The sequence below is a fragment of the Phodopus roborovskii genome, unplaced genomic scaffold (assembly GCF_943737965.1).
Source record: "Phodopus roborovskii unplaced genomic scaffold, PHOROB, whole genome shotgun sequence".
NCBI classification, from domain to species: Eukaryota; Metazoa; Chordata; class Mammalia; order Rodentia; family Cricetidae; genus Phodopus; species Phodopus roborovskii.
The window spans coordinates 47,690,239-47,705,515 of NW_026126511.1; the positions used below are offsets into that span (position 1 = coordinate 47,690,239).

The following is a 15,277-nucleotide window of genomic DNA, read 5'->3' on the forward strand; positions in this document are numbered from 1 at the left end:
ATTGTTGCCTGGCTCATCTCAGGCTCATCCCTGGCTTGACATCTGTCCCTTGTAGATGAATGAGGTACCACTTTGTTGATAGCATTTTGCATGAACCCATCCCACACTAAGCATCATATGACCTCCTTGGTGCTCACACTTAGAAAATTCCTTGGTAGGCTACCATTTAGATCTTGTAGGTTTCTGAGTCTTGGGGACATTCCTTAACAGAAGCAGGAGCATTGATGTGATGGCCTGTCAGTAGTGGAAAAACTGTGTGTTGGCATTTCCCTTTTAGCCTTGTTGTGTTTCAGAAATGTCTGCCATCCAAAGGCTAGCCTTGCTTCCATGGCCATACTCTAGGTTCCTCCCCAGTCCTGATCCTCCTGGTTTGTGGATGTTGCCAGTAATGGTTGTATACTTTCACTTGGAAGGAGGAATGGGTTGTACTATGTGGTCTGTGCTAATATCCCTAAAAATTCTGGGAGCTTTAAGGCTATTGCCTGCCTGCCTTTATTGTAAAGGTTGCACTACTCAGGTGTCTTGCTGAGGAAGCAAGCCTTCTCTAAGATGTTGCTCTATTTTGTCTTAATGCTTTATTTCAACCTTAACTCCTCATCAACTCTCCTGGGAACAGTATTGGGTTTGTTTGTTTGTTTTTGTTTGTTTTCCTGTAAACATTTGACATTGCCTTAACTCATTTAATTTAATAATGTTTTATTGTTTATAGCTATCAGAGGCAGGATTCTTTCCCTTAAGGTGAATAGATATTGTCAAATAATACTGAAAATGTTGCAGCAGCCCTCTAAGCCAGGGTTCTTAGAGCCTTTCAGTTTGAGGATTTCTGCTTCCAACACATCACAGAGCATATTTTCACTCTTCTGGCATCCTGGCCTGAGCTCTGAACTCTGACAAAAGTTCTCTTCTCATTCTGCCTCCCTGAGCAGATAGTTGCTATCTAGTGTGCCCACCACCTTAGGAATGGATGCTTGGCATACCAGTCCAAGGTCCCAGATCTGTGATGCTGTTCCTTCTTCTTGTGAATCACATATAAGTTACCAGTTGTGTTCAGGTTATTTGACTAACACAATGATCACCCAGCTTCAACTCTAGAGCAGAGATTACGTATTTGCTTAATGACAGCTGTGTGAGTACTTGGTTTTTCTCTGGTCTGCGCTGTGATAAGCCGTGACTGGAGTTGCTTCAGAGCCTGGGTAGCCTGAACAGGACTGACAACACGAGCACCTTGGTTCTGACTCCAAAGAGAAAGTTCTCCGTTGGCTGGAAGTCCTTGGGAAGAATTAATACGTATTCTTTTTAAATCTGTATGATAGAATTTACCTCCAGCTACTTGACCCTGGCCTCCCCAGGCATGTATTTACTTTAAAAATGGGGGCAAGGTCATGTGATTGTAAGCCTGACTCTCCTTGCTGTAGTTTGGACTCTGCTCTTTGTCAGCTTCTGTGTTTCTGAAGAATTTGTCCACTTCCTGTGGCTTGTCCAGTGTGCTTGTTCAGTTTTTCCATAGTGTGCTCTCATAAATGTATTTCCTTCTATAAACACAGTAGTAATGCCTCTCTTATTAAAAATGTTTTGATACATTTATCTAGTAGGGGAGCCAAGTGTGTGTGTCACAGCGCAGGTGTGGAGGTCAGAGGACAACTTTTGAGAGTTGTTTTTCACCTTGCACCTGTGTGAGACCCAGGGGTCGAACCTATGTCATCAGGCCTGCTGGCCAGCGCCATTACCCATTAAGCCATCTCTCCAGCTCCTTTGTGTTGTTTTACATTTGTTTGTTTACTCGTTTATATTTTTGTGTGTGAGTGTAAGCCATGTCCCACTTGTTTCTATTTTAGAGACATTTTCTCTGAGGAAAGGTTGGGCAGCTTTAAGAATGAACTTTTGCTTTGTTTATTTTCTGTTCAATATTTTATCCCTAGTTTCTGTCATTGCCTTTCTTGTGCTAGCTTTGAGTTTAATCTGCTCATTTTTTTTTTTCTTGCTCATTTCTCAGTATTTCTTTTCAGTGTAACCATTTGCAGCTATAAATTTCCCTCTGAACACTGCCTTTGCTGAACTCAGTGAATTTGGAAATGGAATGTATTCAGTTTTTTAACAAAAAAGGTTGGAGTCTTCCTCTGAGGCCCATGGGTCTGGAAGTCACTGTGTACTCCAGGCTAGCTCAAGCATGTGGCGGCTCTCCTCCCCTAACCTTCTGAGTCCTGAGATATAGAAGTAAGCCACCAGCCTGCTTTGCTTTCACCTGTGTTATTTATGGTAATTTCCATCTTTCTGGGATTATTTCTTTGGCCCATTAGTCATTTAAGAGTATATTACTAAATTTCTACATATTTATTATGAGTCCTGCTCTCTCTCTCTCTCTCTCTCTCTCTCTCTCTCTCTCTCTCTCTCTCTCTCTCTCTCTCTCTCTCTCTGTGTGTGTGTGTGTGTGTGTGTGTGTGTGTGTGTGTAATAAAATGCCTTCAGCCTCACAAGTAATTGTCTGAACATTGGTACCAAGTTCTGGTCAAGGCAGGGAGAAAGCCTCCACACTTAGAAATGGGTAGAGACCCCACTCTAGCCTCCATGGTATGTTGTCCTGGAACTTTTTACACTGTGAAAAGCACCAGCTGACCCAAAGTGTAGGAGCTTGCCCTGCATCTGCAGAGAAGACAGTGTCTTAAGAGGATTCCAGCTCAATCACACACCCACAAGTACATGGGTGTCACTGTTTTCTGCAGTGGATATGAGGAGCAGGTGATCCCAGAACGGCTGCATCACCACAGAGTCCCGCCCCGCTGTAGATCTGCCTTTGTGAGTGCTGCAGCCCGAGGCATTGTGTGCTCCAGCATCTCCCTTCCACCTGTTACTCATTTTTGGTTTCATTCCACTCTGGTAGGAAAGGGTATTTTGTCCGGTTTCAGTGTTTTTCTGGCCTGACATGATTTCCCCACAGAACACACATGTGCTCCTCCTGTTGGCAGTGGCATGGTGTCTCGAAAGTCTGGGCCTTAGGCCATCTGCCCCTCTCACTGTGCTGTTCTTGACACAGATTATATCTTCAGATTTGTGTGTTCACCAATATAGACTTATAATTATTGTTATTTGATTTTGCCTTTTAAATTCCATAGGAAGTAAAGAGAAATTATAAAGTAAAACTAATGGCTTTTATGTTTGCTTTCTGTGACTTCCTTTACCTTTAGTTCTGGTTGCTCCAGGTTCCTCAGCCTTTCTTGTGAGGCTGAAGCTTTTATTTAGGAATGCCTTCCTCCTTTGTTCTTGTCAAATATAGAATTCTCGGTTGGCTGGTCATTTTCTTTCGGTGGTTTAGTAAGTGATCCCACAGTTCAGACTTCTTTGGTTTCTGCTGTCAACTGTCAGTCACAATGAAGATCCCTTACATGTGGCAATCATTTCTCTAGCTGCTTTCTGGATCCTTGATCCTCTCAGTCGGCTTCTGGCCAGAGGTCACAGCCCCTGCCTTCACCAAGTATTCCCCTCGTTGCATTTGGCAAGACCTGGTGTCACAAGATAGTCAATTCCAGTTTGTGTCTTGTGGTTTGGAGGCTGCCTTCTGGAACCTCCTACTCTACCACTTAAAGTCTGTGTCAAAGTAGCTGTCAGTAGAGAGAGCTGTCCTGCTCCAGGCAGTAGATTTTCCCATTCACTGGCTTCTTAGCAATGTGCTCATGTTTTCAGAAAAGAGAAGGTAGTAAGAGTGGCTGGTGCCATCACATACATCTGCTCTGGTGGCTGTAGCCACTCCATGTTCAAAAAGATGCACCCTCCCGAGTCAGACTCTCAAGAAATGCCTGTAGGATGCCAGGCAACATCACTGGCTTGGACACCACCATGGAGAATGATGGAATGTGGAAATCCAAGTTCTGCTTTCTGAGTTACTTGCTTTGGGTCTTTGTTCCTTTTACTGTGTAATCTTCAAAGAACCCTTGCAAATGTGCAGAGGACATTTAGGCTGCTGGGTAGCAGAGTCCCTGCAGGTACCCCCTTACCCATCAAGAATAGATTATTAATGACTTGCCATAACTAGCCACCTTAAAGAGCTCAGTTTTATGTGGCTAACCTTTATCAATTTTGCAATTTTTTTTCTTTTTAACAGGAGAGAGATTGTCTGAAAGATTTCAGGTCATTGAGTTAATTGGTTCTTTTTCAGATGATGAGAATAAAAGCTTTTCCCCTGCTTCCATGCCAGTGTGTTTTTGAGTGAAATATTGCCATTCTTTTAGATCAATGGGATGCAGTAAAGTCTCATTTCAATAGTAAATGAATGAAACTAATGAATATATTTCCCCGTATTAACATTGTAGCACATATATAACCCTTGATAAATAGCTGATTAATTGAACCAAAGTAATTGAAACAGTTTCTTTACGTTTGTCTGTTTCACTTTTTTTTTATTATTAAATGATATAAATCATCTCAGTCTTTTATATCTAATTTTTTAAATTCATATTTCAGCTTCATGGGATAGTTAGCATTTTCTTTCTCATTTCAAGTTTGACTGTGGGAGTATGGTGATGTAGGTTCAATCTTCATTAAATGCAATTAACATTGCTAATGATAAAGGACAGCCTCGTACCCCAAGAAAAGAAGTGTCATTGAACAAGAATACACCTCCAGATTTTCAATCTTTTCCTTGTTAGCATTAAAATGTCTAAATCATTTACCAAAGTTTTCTCTCCTTTTGGAATACCAGGATATGACATGAGCGCATGCCCATTCGAGCTCCGGTATTATTCTTCCTTTGTTCTGTTATCTCATGTCCTTTTCTGGCTGGAATCCCAGCCTGAGTTCTCTTATGTTTCCATCTGTGTGAAGGCTTGCTTCATTTTCCAGTTTTAGTATGCTTTCGTATAGTTGTAACTGTCCCCTTTTTAATTTCATCCTATTAGCTTGGCTGTAAACAGTAACAGGTAGCAAGGGAAGCCTGTTCGTGTTGGACTGAATTGTTTGACCACACCCACGTGTCTTAGTCTGTCAGGCTGCTGCAAGGGATCCCTGAGACTTGTAGCAGCAGGAGAGATTTGCTTACTGCTGGTCTGATGATAATGTAGGGTACAAGACACCTGCATATTTGGTGTTGTGTGCAGGGTCTTCTTCACATGGCTGCTTCTTCACATGGCTGAAGGGCAGAAAGACAAAGAGGCTCCCTCAAATCTTCTGTGAGTGCCCAAATTACATTCACAGAACCTCATCTCCTAAAGGCCTCACCTCTTAATGCTGTTGCTCTGGGGGTGAAACCTTGGCATGAGCATTTGAGAGAGCTACACGTGACCCCGTGCAGATAAAGATGTTTTCTTTTTGAAAATTTGATATTTTCTTTTCATTTTGCTACCAAATTATGCATCCTTAGCTATATAGTTTAGTGTTCTTGGTGTTAATTTTAAATTGGTGGAATTATTTTGCATTTTTTTCACTCTAGCTTTGTTTGCTCAGCTTTGTAGGGAGACTGGGTCAGCGTATGCTATAGTTTGTACATTTCTGCTGATAATATAGGGTCCTTTATGCAGGTGTCCCATGGCTTGTCTCAGTCTGCTGGGTGTTTGGGTGGTAAAGAAGCTCCCTGTGGGGTGGGGCTGTTTCCTCTGTGTAGCAAGTCTCCCTTTCCAGCCTTCAGTGCAGAGGTGCACAGGTCTTTCAGGGTAGCCTCCCTTCTGGTCTTATGCCCTTGTTGGTTGTATATCATTGTTTTTTGTTTGTTTTTCTTCAGACTGTCTTTATCTCTGTCTGGTTTACTGTGTTTCCTGGGTAAGGCTTTCCCACTCCATCTTTGTCTGGCTTCTTTAGTTAGTGCAGTGTTTTGTTTTGTTTCTCTAGTCAGTTCTGCATGGCTTTCATCCTCTAACTAATGTGAGCTTCCAGTACTCTCCCCCTTCTAAGTCCCCAGTTATATATGTGTCCACTGAATAGCATACCCTCTCCCCAACACATGGCTTCTCTGTGGTCTATTGGCTGCTCTGACCAAACTTCCACTCCTCCTCTTTTTTTTTTTTTTTTTTTTAAACTGTTTGGATTCCAGTATCTTTACTGTCCTATCATGATTCCTGAGTTACAGTTGGTTGTAGACATACTTGGATTCAGCATATTTCCCCTCACATGTGGTGAGCACACTCCTTTAGAGCCTTTGTCAGGTGATGTCCACCTGAGTGCCTACAGCTGTTGTCTCTCTCGTGCTGTCTTAGTGAATTTTGCCTGCTTTCGTAATCACCCAGCAGTTTACACAAGAATTTGCTCTCAGTAATGCTTTAAACATGTTAGCCACCTCCAAGGAAGACTTCTGCTTGCCTTTGCCCAAATGCTGGTTGGGCTAGGCCCTGTGGGTGAACCTGCTGTACTCATCCCCAAGCTGAGTGAGTGCACTTTGGTGCACGGTCAGACATAGCTATCCTTCTAGGTCTCCATTTTGGCCAGGCTCCCAATTCCAGTCCCTGTCCCTTGACCTCTTGAGTCTATGAAGCAACTCCCTCCTTCTTCGGTGACTCCCGTCCAGCTCTTCCGGGTGGGAAGTGTGGAGGTTGCAGCTAGCCAGGCTACTCACCTGACCAAGCTGTGTGAATCTCCCTGCCCTTCCTGCGCTGACAGCTGCCTGACTCAGAACAGCCACCCCAATTTCCACCTCATCATTAGTAGCTGTAAGACATTTTAAATTTTGCTAACACTTAATCTTGATCCCGTATCTGGTAATCAAGCCCAGTTATCTTATCTGCGCAGGCAGAGACTCGGCCTTCCGCTCTTCCTGAGTGGCTTCCATCCCTTTCACCTCTCGGTCACTCTTCCCACTGTACTCTGAGTCATCGTCCCATCATCTTTCGTATGGTGGCGACCACGGTTTGTCGAGTTTTTGCCACAGGTCTCCCCCTCTCCAGTAGTCCATCCCTGGTCGGGTACAGTCTGTTGACAGCAGCTCATTGCCTGCCAGCATCATCTGCCCTTCCCTGTGATTTAGTCTCTTTCCGAGCCGTCTATTGAAATGGAAGGTGGTTGTTTCTCAGTTTCTCCAGTGGTTTGTCACACAAAAGACATTGAGACCTGGACACAAATGCAGAAGGTCAGGAGGTCACAACAAGCTAAGTCCTCATGGAAGAGTGTGCTCCTCATGGAGCAGACTGGGAGCAGCAGGGGAGTACCCCCAAGTGTCTGGGGTGCCTGAGTCCAAAGGGCAGTTCTTCCTCTTCTTCCTGTGGGCTGAACTACAACCCGCTCAGAAAAGCCCTCGGAACAGCAGCCCCAGCCCCGCAGGGTCTTAGGAAAGCTGGTGTGTGCAGAGCTCTGTGCCGGTTCCATCATTGGCACACGGGTGCTGAGGAGGCTTTGCTCCTCCTCCTCTTTGTCCTCAGCTGTCACACTGTTCCAGATACACCCGGCTTTTAACGTGGATGCTGAGGATCTGCACTAGGGTCTCCTGCTTGTGCCTTACCACTGAACCATCTTCCCAGTCTTCAGAAGTGTAGAACTTCACTAAGCAACTGGGTTTTTCCATTTGTATCCTGGTTAACTGTTTTAATCTTCTCATATACATACGCTCACATGCGCGTGCGTGCACACACACACACACAGAGAGTACTAGACCTTCTTAGGCAGCCATAATTACCCTTCTCCCATAGCCAGTGGCTGAGGCAGTTAGCAAAAAGTCTTGAGTAGTCTCTCTTCCCCCTTAGAACAGGCAGGGCTGTGTTTTGAGCTAACCTGCATCACAGGAAGACAGGGAGAGGGATCAGAAAGCAGGGGCTTCTTTTCACACCCAGGGCTGCAGTTAAGCACATTCAGCACAGAGAAGGACCCGAGATGCACTCACTGCCGTTTTCCTGTGGCTCTTGGCAGCCAGACTTGGAGATCATCTACATATAGGGCAGAGGTGTCCCCGCTGCATGCTGAGTGTCCCCTCATCGTATGGAGCGAGTCACACCCTCTTCCTTTAATTCCCTTGAGAGACGATAGCAAAGGCCATTTTAATAACTGCTTGTAGTGTGCACAGTTAAGTCTGTTCACATACATTTCCTTCTCCCAAAAGGCCTAAGGCAGAAATGAAGCCAAGGAGGTAACAGGGAGACTGGTCACTAGAGCCACGTGTGAGACTATTGCTGTAGACAGTTTTTGTGGTATTCTTTTTCCTCATTTTGGTATTGTCACAGCTGACAAAATAGTGAACATATAAATTTTTACTCTGTCTATAATAAAAATAAGATCCTTATGACATGGATAAACTGTCTGTGGATGAAGTAACCCTGAAGATAAACAAAGCTGTGCCCCTCCACACCTTTGCTGCTCCTCTGGTAACTTGGGGCTCTACAGTGAGCACCCCAAAGACCACAGCTGAGAGCACCCCACACAAGCAATGGAGTGGAGAACTCCTACTTGCACAGCTGTGTGTTTCTTCTGCAGGGGAGAGGCGGCAACAGCCAGGCTGATCTGGGACCAAGACAGCCAAGCACGTCAGCACGGTCCAGGAGGCCACTGACGTCAGATCCAAAGGGTAATTGCTTTCTCCTGGCTGACTAACACAAGGAAAGTTACCGTGACTGAGGACTTTGCCTGAGCCCCACAAAGGCATAGAGGAGGCAGGAGCTAGGTAGGGCCTTCAGCCAGGTGTTGGCACATTCTCTTTTCAGCTGGCCAAGGGCAGACATAATATTGTGCCAGTTTGTCTGGCCGATTGGAGAAATAGGCAGGAAACAAGGTGCATCAGATATGCAGGGGGGAGAGCTTGGAGTTTGGACCAGCCAGAGGCCAGGCTCTCCATAGCACTTGAAGCTTCTCAGAGTCCCAGGAACTGTCTGAGGCTGTTGTAGGTTCCTGGAAACAAAGCTAAGCTGGCCAGATAGGGCCCCAACAAAAGCCCAGTACCTTTCCCAACCTGGTCGCAAGGACCCAGTTCTATAAAGGAGGGGTAAAGATCCCAGGAGCGGGAGGCTCACTTGGAGTCACTGCTGAGAAATGCTCCCATAAGCCCTGGAAAATCCCATGTCTTAACCACCCACTTGAGAACTTGGGGCGGTCTCTATCACCCACCTTCCTGGTTATACAGGCTTATCTGGGCCTGTGATATATAAAAACACTTTGCCAAGCTCCAGATCTTAAAACAAGGCCACCATCTTGCTTTGACAGGGAGCATACAAATGAGCTGGATTATATGTGTCCAGGGTCTAAACTAGGGAGATGTGAGGGGATATTTGGGACTCCCCCAAGTAGAAAGTGAAGAGCCAAGTCCCAGGGGTGAATCAGCCATCGTGGGAGCTGCCTGCTGGCTTACAGGTTCAGTAGACCTGTGTCTCTACTTCTGGATGCTTGAGACCCTTACAGCATCAATAAGTCCATGGGAAATGATGCCTCTCGGCCAGCAAGGTAGAGAGATCTGGAAGGTTCCTAAGGGTCGCCCCTCCCACCACCTGGCTCCCAATGCCAAGCCAGCTCTCATTTTCTATAGTGCATCTTGCAGGAGCACATTTCTCTGTGTGTACACAACATGAAAATAATGAGCGTGTAATAGGTCCCCGGACATTTACTACATCCTGATTATGTGCTAGTCAGTATAATAACCCCGGTTTCAAAAGCCTTTGCTTAAAGAGCTGACACTCCAGGGGAGGCAGAAACACAGTGGAATAGAGTATGCAATACTGAAACTGTTGCTGTGGTTAAAGTTGTCCTGCCAGCCAGGAAGGAGAGGTGTTAATCCTGTAACCAGGGCTAGCCTCTGGCTAGAGGAAAGAAACCCCCAGGGTCTCTAGTTCCTGAGCTGGGAGTGGGGGGCAAGCAGGCAAGGGCTGCATAGGGGTGAGCATGGCAGATCAACAAGGTCAGCCAATTCTGTCCTTTAATAGCACAAGGTCCTTTTAGGCAGAAACTAAAGCCAAGGGGTTGGAGGGTAAAAGAACTTGTATTTCAGACAGGAATTCAAGCTTTAGGACCTGCCATTATTGATCCTAGGCTCTGAATCTGATGTTTTGTCCTCACACACTCATGAGGGTCACAAGGACTCGAACCCTGCACTATGACCTCTGTATAGGTTGTGCCTGCTCTGACTTTTACCAAGTCGGTGCCATCTGTAAAAAAAAAAGTCTTTTGTATAGTGAGAGCGAATCAGGCATAGAGTTTGTTACTCCCTTTCTAGTGCACAGGATTCTAGAAGGAGCTGGGCACAGGTGACTGTGTCATCTTGTCCTGGTCCTGGCTTCTTAGCTGCTTCCTCTCCTGGCCCACTCTGCCTTATTTTACACTCCTTCTGACAAGTTTGAACTCATGAAACACTTTCACATATGTATTGAATGGCTGTAACCATTGAGGTTAAGTAATGAGGCATGTCATACACCTGTGGTAAACAGTGTCAAGCTTTAGGAGCAAGTGTGTGTCCCCATGTAACCACTGCTTGATGAGTGACAGTATCCTCAGCACATGGAGGCCTGAACCCTTGTCATCTTTCAAATGTAACCGTTATCTGACTAAACTTTGGAGACTTTTCCATGTCTGAATTTTGTGTAAGTGGACTGTTTTATTATCTGATTCCATCCACACAGTTTGGGGTCATTTCTCCACATGGATACAGATGACATAGAGTTGCTTTCTCACTGCTATGCTATGTTCCCTTGTGATTGTACCCGCCTGCTACTATAAATATTTGGGTTCTCTCTTGTCTTGGGGTATCCTGTTAACATGTTATGTCACTCACTGAGTCTAACTACCCCCTTCATTGAGGGGATACCTGCTGGGTCATGGAGTATGCCTACAGATCTAGAACTTGGGGAAGGTGGCCCTTTGGGCTTCAAACCTTCTGTTCTCAGAGTCTGAGCTGCTGCCCATGCCCATTATTCATATGTCCACCATCCCCTTGCTCTGCACCAAGCCCATGTAGGACAGAAGTCGTCATAATAGCACAACAAGCAGAAGTGTACAAGACAGTGTGGTTCCTGATTAGAGTTAGTCAGGGTGAACTTCTATCCATCCATCCAAATTGTGTACCTCCATTGTATGGGCTTCAGCTGTGCTAACACTTAAAACACTCCGACATGAGTGGAAACAAACGATGTGGGGAGTTCTGTTTCTTATTGATTTAAGATTGGAGTACTAAAAACTGGTATCTGAGACTTAGGCATTCTTGGGGGGCTGGGCCCTCACCCTGAATCATCTGCTGTAACTTAGTAGCTATCGGAACTGAGTTAAGTTGGGGATAACGAGTTGGCATCCACAGAGAACTGCAGAGTTGTTTGAAGAAAGCCTACCTTTCTCTTCACAAACCATGTGTTCCCATGAGCCAGGGCCATTCCATCAGTCCCACTTCTGGCAACAGCTGAAGTGTGACCCCTTGTGTACTCCAGCACCTCAGACAGGCGCCATGTTTAGCTGTGCATGCTTTTCTTTGCAAGCTTCTCGTTTACCTCCAGAAAACCATTTGGAATACAGGCCTCCCTGTGTGAACACTCCTCTCCTTGTTCACCTGCATTCCCTCCATCCCTCAGTGCCAAGTGAAACTGATACTTGCATGCAGACCCTGAAACATGCTTTAGGCACATCTGTTGTACCTTGGTCCTGAGTTAACAGTTGGGAGAGGGTGTTGGTCCTACACAGCAAAGAGTATATGTTCATACAGCTCGATGTCAGCATAGTAGAAATGGGACACACTTGCTGCACTGAGATTCAGTTTGAACAGCAATGCATTGTGAGCAAAAGACAAGGCATGAGGCTGAGAGCCTATGGCTGGCTCCTGAGGGCTACTAAACTTAGGCTGACTAGACTGACTAGAGCTCTGTGTACTTTGTCTCTTGCAGGGGTTGGCACCAGGAACTACTACCGAAAGATTGGCTACAGATTACAAGGCCCCTACATGGTAAAGATGCTAAAATAATGGCCACAGCAGTCTACCTTCTTGCATCATCCTCCCTGGCAGAAGACCAAAAGTGAGGTCTCTTGAATACCCAGTAGAGGCTGAGCGAGTAGATGGACCTGCATGTCCCATCCTAACCTCCCCATTCCCCCACCCCTGTGCCGTGAAGTACTCTGCCCTCCCCCCGTGTCTGCTAGCTCCCAGCTCTAGCCTCTGCTGGAGATGCCCTCTTTGTGTAATCATGGAGTCACTTCTAGATTTGAGGTTTAAATGATTTCCCAGTTTCTAAATTCTGCATGAAGGCTGCAGGTGACCCATTTGGACTCAGATGCTGTGACAAAAGCAAATCAACTCCATTGGCCATCATCACTTGTGATTGTCATCTGAGGGGCAGCCTCAGGAGAAGGTTATTTATATACTCGGAAGATGAAAGCCGGACTGCAGCATAGAAAAGCGGTGAACGTGACTCTGCCCTTTAACCACATGCACGTTCATCCTGGAATGGAGAAAATGAGATTTGCACTGGGAGTCATTTGATGACTGTGCTCGTGTCCTGAAATGTGCAGTGTTTAGGAAAAGAAGAGCTGGGGTTGTGGGTTGTGTTGATAAGCTCGGTGCCGGCCGTCACCAGCCATCCTGTCAGGGGCCTGGCCTTTGCCTCACACCCACACCCTTGACATCGCAGGGTGGTGTGAGCTACCTCCCGTGTGCTGGGCTAGCTCTGTGCCAGCCGGTTCTTCTGTCCTGGGCAGACATGGTCCAGTGTGTATAGCCAGAGCCTCAGGACACTGGTCAAGACTAGTGCATCCTCAGAAGTATCTCTCTGCATGTTAGTTCTGTAGGTGTGTGTTGATGGTGCTGTATGGGAACAGTAGTTTGGCTAGTGTGTGGAAGCAGACCTGGCTGACCTGCATGGAGGGATGGTGAGCTCTCCAAGGCTCCTTCATCCAGCTAGTCCACTGAGGAGTCCACTGAGAGCGCCTGCCTCACCCACGCGTCTGCCATTTCCAGCAGTGTTTAATGAAAGCTGTTCTCTCAAAGGTCTAGAAAATAAAGTCTTTAGCATAAAAGAGGAGTCATGTGGAGCTTTTTTTCCCTCACCCAGTAAATGTGATGGCATTTGTCAGGAATTTACAGGTTTCACTCTGGTGACACCGTGTGTTTCCCCCGGGTGCCATTTGCCATTTCATTACACTGCTGAAAGCAAGTGTCAGAGGCTTTCTCAGGGGCACACTGTGGCACTCCAGCCACTTCTGAGAATGCAGTTTGGGGAATTTAGCTATTTCTTAGTTCTACATTTCCCCCATAAAATATAAAAGTATTAAACTAATAAAGCACACCCCCCCCCCAGCTTTCACACTCACATTACAGGTGCCTGCTGGGCCAGCAGAGGGCTGTGGCTCTCTGCCTGCAGCGTGACTAGACACTCGTGTGTTCCTGGGCCTCCCCCTGCTCATCTCTCTCATTCACCCAAGTGAATCAAAACCACTGGAAGCCACTACACAGCCACCACATAGAATGTTTGATTTTAAAAGGGTTGGAGCCAGAATTTAAAACAAGCCTGCCAAGGGTCCTCGAACACCACCCTTCCCTTCTTGTGGACCTCAGTGTTCCGTCTGACACTCAACCCCACACTCCAAGGTGCCCTTCCCAGCTCACCGTCAGCCCACCTGGGCTTGAGCCTCTGGAGACTACACAAGCCGCTAGGCATTACAGCTCCTGACCTAGCATGCCTTGTGGCCACAGCATGTCTGGCCTGTGTTGCTCTTTCTTGGTGTAGCTGCCACCTTGACTGGCCCAGCCTTTCTGAGACCTCTTGTTTAAGCAAAGGCCACCTGTGAGGAAGAACAGCTGCCTTGCTCCTGCCACCTTTGCTCAGAGACCTGCCGACCTGCCGATCTGACTTGTTTCTGACATAGTTTCCGAGGTTCAGTCATTATCATGATTGCAGACAAACATGGTGTTGGAGAAATAGCTCAGAGTGCTACATCCTGCAGGCAACAGGAAGTCGGCTGACATACTTGTCGCTATCCTGAGCATAGGAAACCTCAAAGCCTGCCCCCACAGTGACACTTCCTCCAACAAGGCCACACCGACTCTAACAAAGACACACCTCCTAATAGTGCCACTCCCTGTGAGCTTATGGAGGCCAATTACATTCAAACCACCACAGAGGGTAAAACAACACTTGTACAAAGCTGACATTGGAACCCCAGAACCTAGGTAAACAGATGTGCAGCTGTATCTGTAACCCAGCACGAACACCACACAGCCAAAATAACTAGAAAGATCCCACCTCAACAAGCCAGGAAGTGAGAAACAACTCCAAATTGTCCTCTGACCTCCACATGTGTACCGTGGCATGCATACACACGCATACTTTTCTTTTTTAAATCAAGTATGAAAAACATACTGAAATTTATCTGAAAAGAAATACATTAAAGTTGTTGTCAGAGCCCGGTACAGCTCAATGTTTTTAAATTTGGGGAAAAGTCCCTTTTTTGTTTCCCACCCCTATGGAGCAAAGTGGACTAAAAAAAAAAAAAAAAAAAAAAAAAATCCATTCTCATCAAAGGTCTTCACAGTATTTATCTTTTTTAAGGTTATCACCCAATTAGAAATACAAACTTTGTCCTAGAGAGAGCCTGACTGAGTTGATGGGAGGAGCTGGACAGGTCTGGAAACTGCTGAGAGCTACAGAACTCAGGGCCAGGCACTCACCTTCCTGAGTTTCCGTTTACATGTGTAACATGAAATAAGCAGCCACTGCTGCAGGATCACATAAGAGTCGGACGAGGTTGTCTGTCACAGAAGCCAGGCATCATGAGGACAGTCACTACACAGATGGAGTGGTTTCCCCACCACAGGTGCCTTGGGCTGGAAACCACATGGAAATAACTTGGCCTCCTTCCAATGGTGCTTATGAGGTTCAGATGAGCCCATGTTGGCCAACCTCTTAGAACCACGCCTGGGTGACAAGGCACAAGGACCAGCTGGCGTTACTAATGTCTAGGAAGGCATTGTCAGGTCCACGTCTCCAACAAGAGAATCTTACCTGACACTGGACTCTGCCATTTGCTGGAGGGGCTCTGAAGTTCTCCAAGTATCACAAAGATAGTAGCTACATGTGTGTCCAGCGTCCTGGCCACCACCTCTGTCGTCCAGATGCACCCTCCCTCATGATGCCGTAGGGGACAGGATACTAGAGGAGCAGTCCTTTAAGGAAGTTGACAGCCTTTTGTGGTTGGAGCATACATATTTCTATGTAATAGATGTGGACTGGCCACCTTGGTTATGGGGAAAAGATCGGTGGTTGTGAGTGAATTACCTTGCAAGCCAAAATAGAAAGAAAACTGAGTTTTACTGAGTACGCTGCATGGAACAGAGGGCTGGACAATAACAAAGGTACTGCATGCGGTGTGAGGTAGTATGCTGCAGGGGTCTCCATTTTGAAGATGTACTGTA

General features: G+C 46.2%; 1 protein-coding gene across 1 annotated transcript in view; it reads left to right on the top strand.

Annotated features, from left to right (window-relative positions):
* Elp3 (elongator acetyltransferase complex subunit 3) overlaps positions 1-12,884 on the top strand; it is a 64,100-nt gene extending 51,216 nt beyond the window's left edge. Inside the window, exon 15 of the mRNA XM_051195512.1 lies at positions 11,757-12,884. Coding sequence (XP_051051469.1) covers positions 11,757-11,833 — 77 coding nt within the window. The 3' untranslated portion in view covers positions 11,834-12,884. The remainder of the gene's footprint in view (positions 1-11,756) is intronic.
* Positions 12,885-15,277: the final 2,393 nt, after the last annotated feature.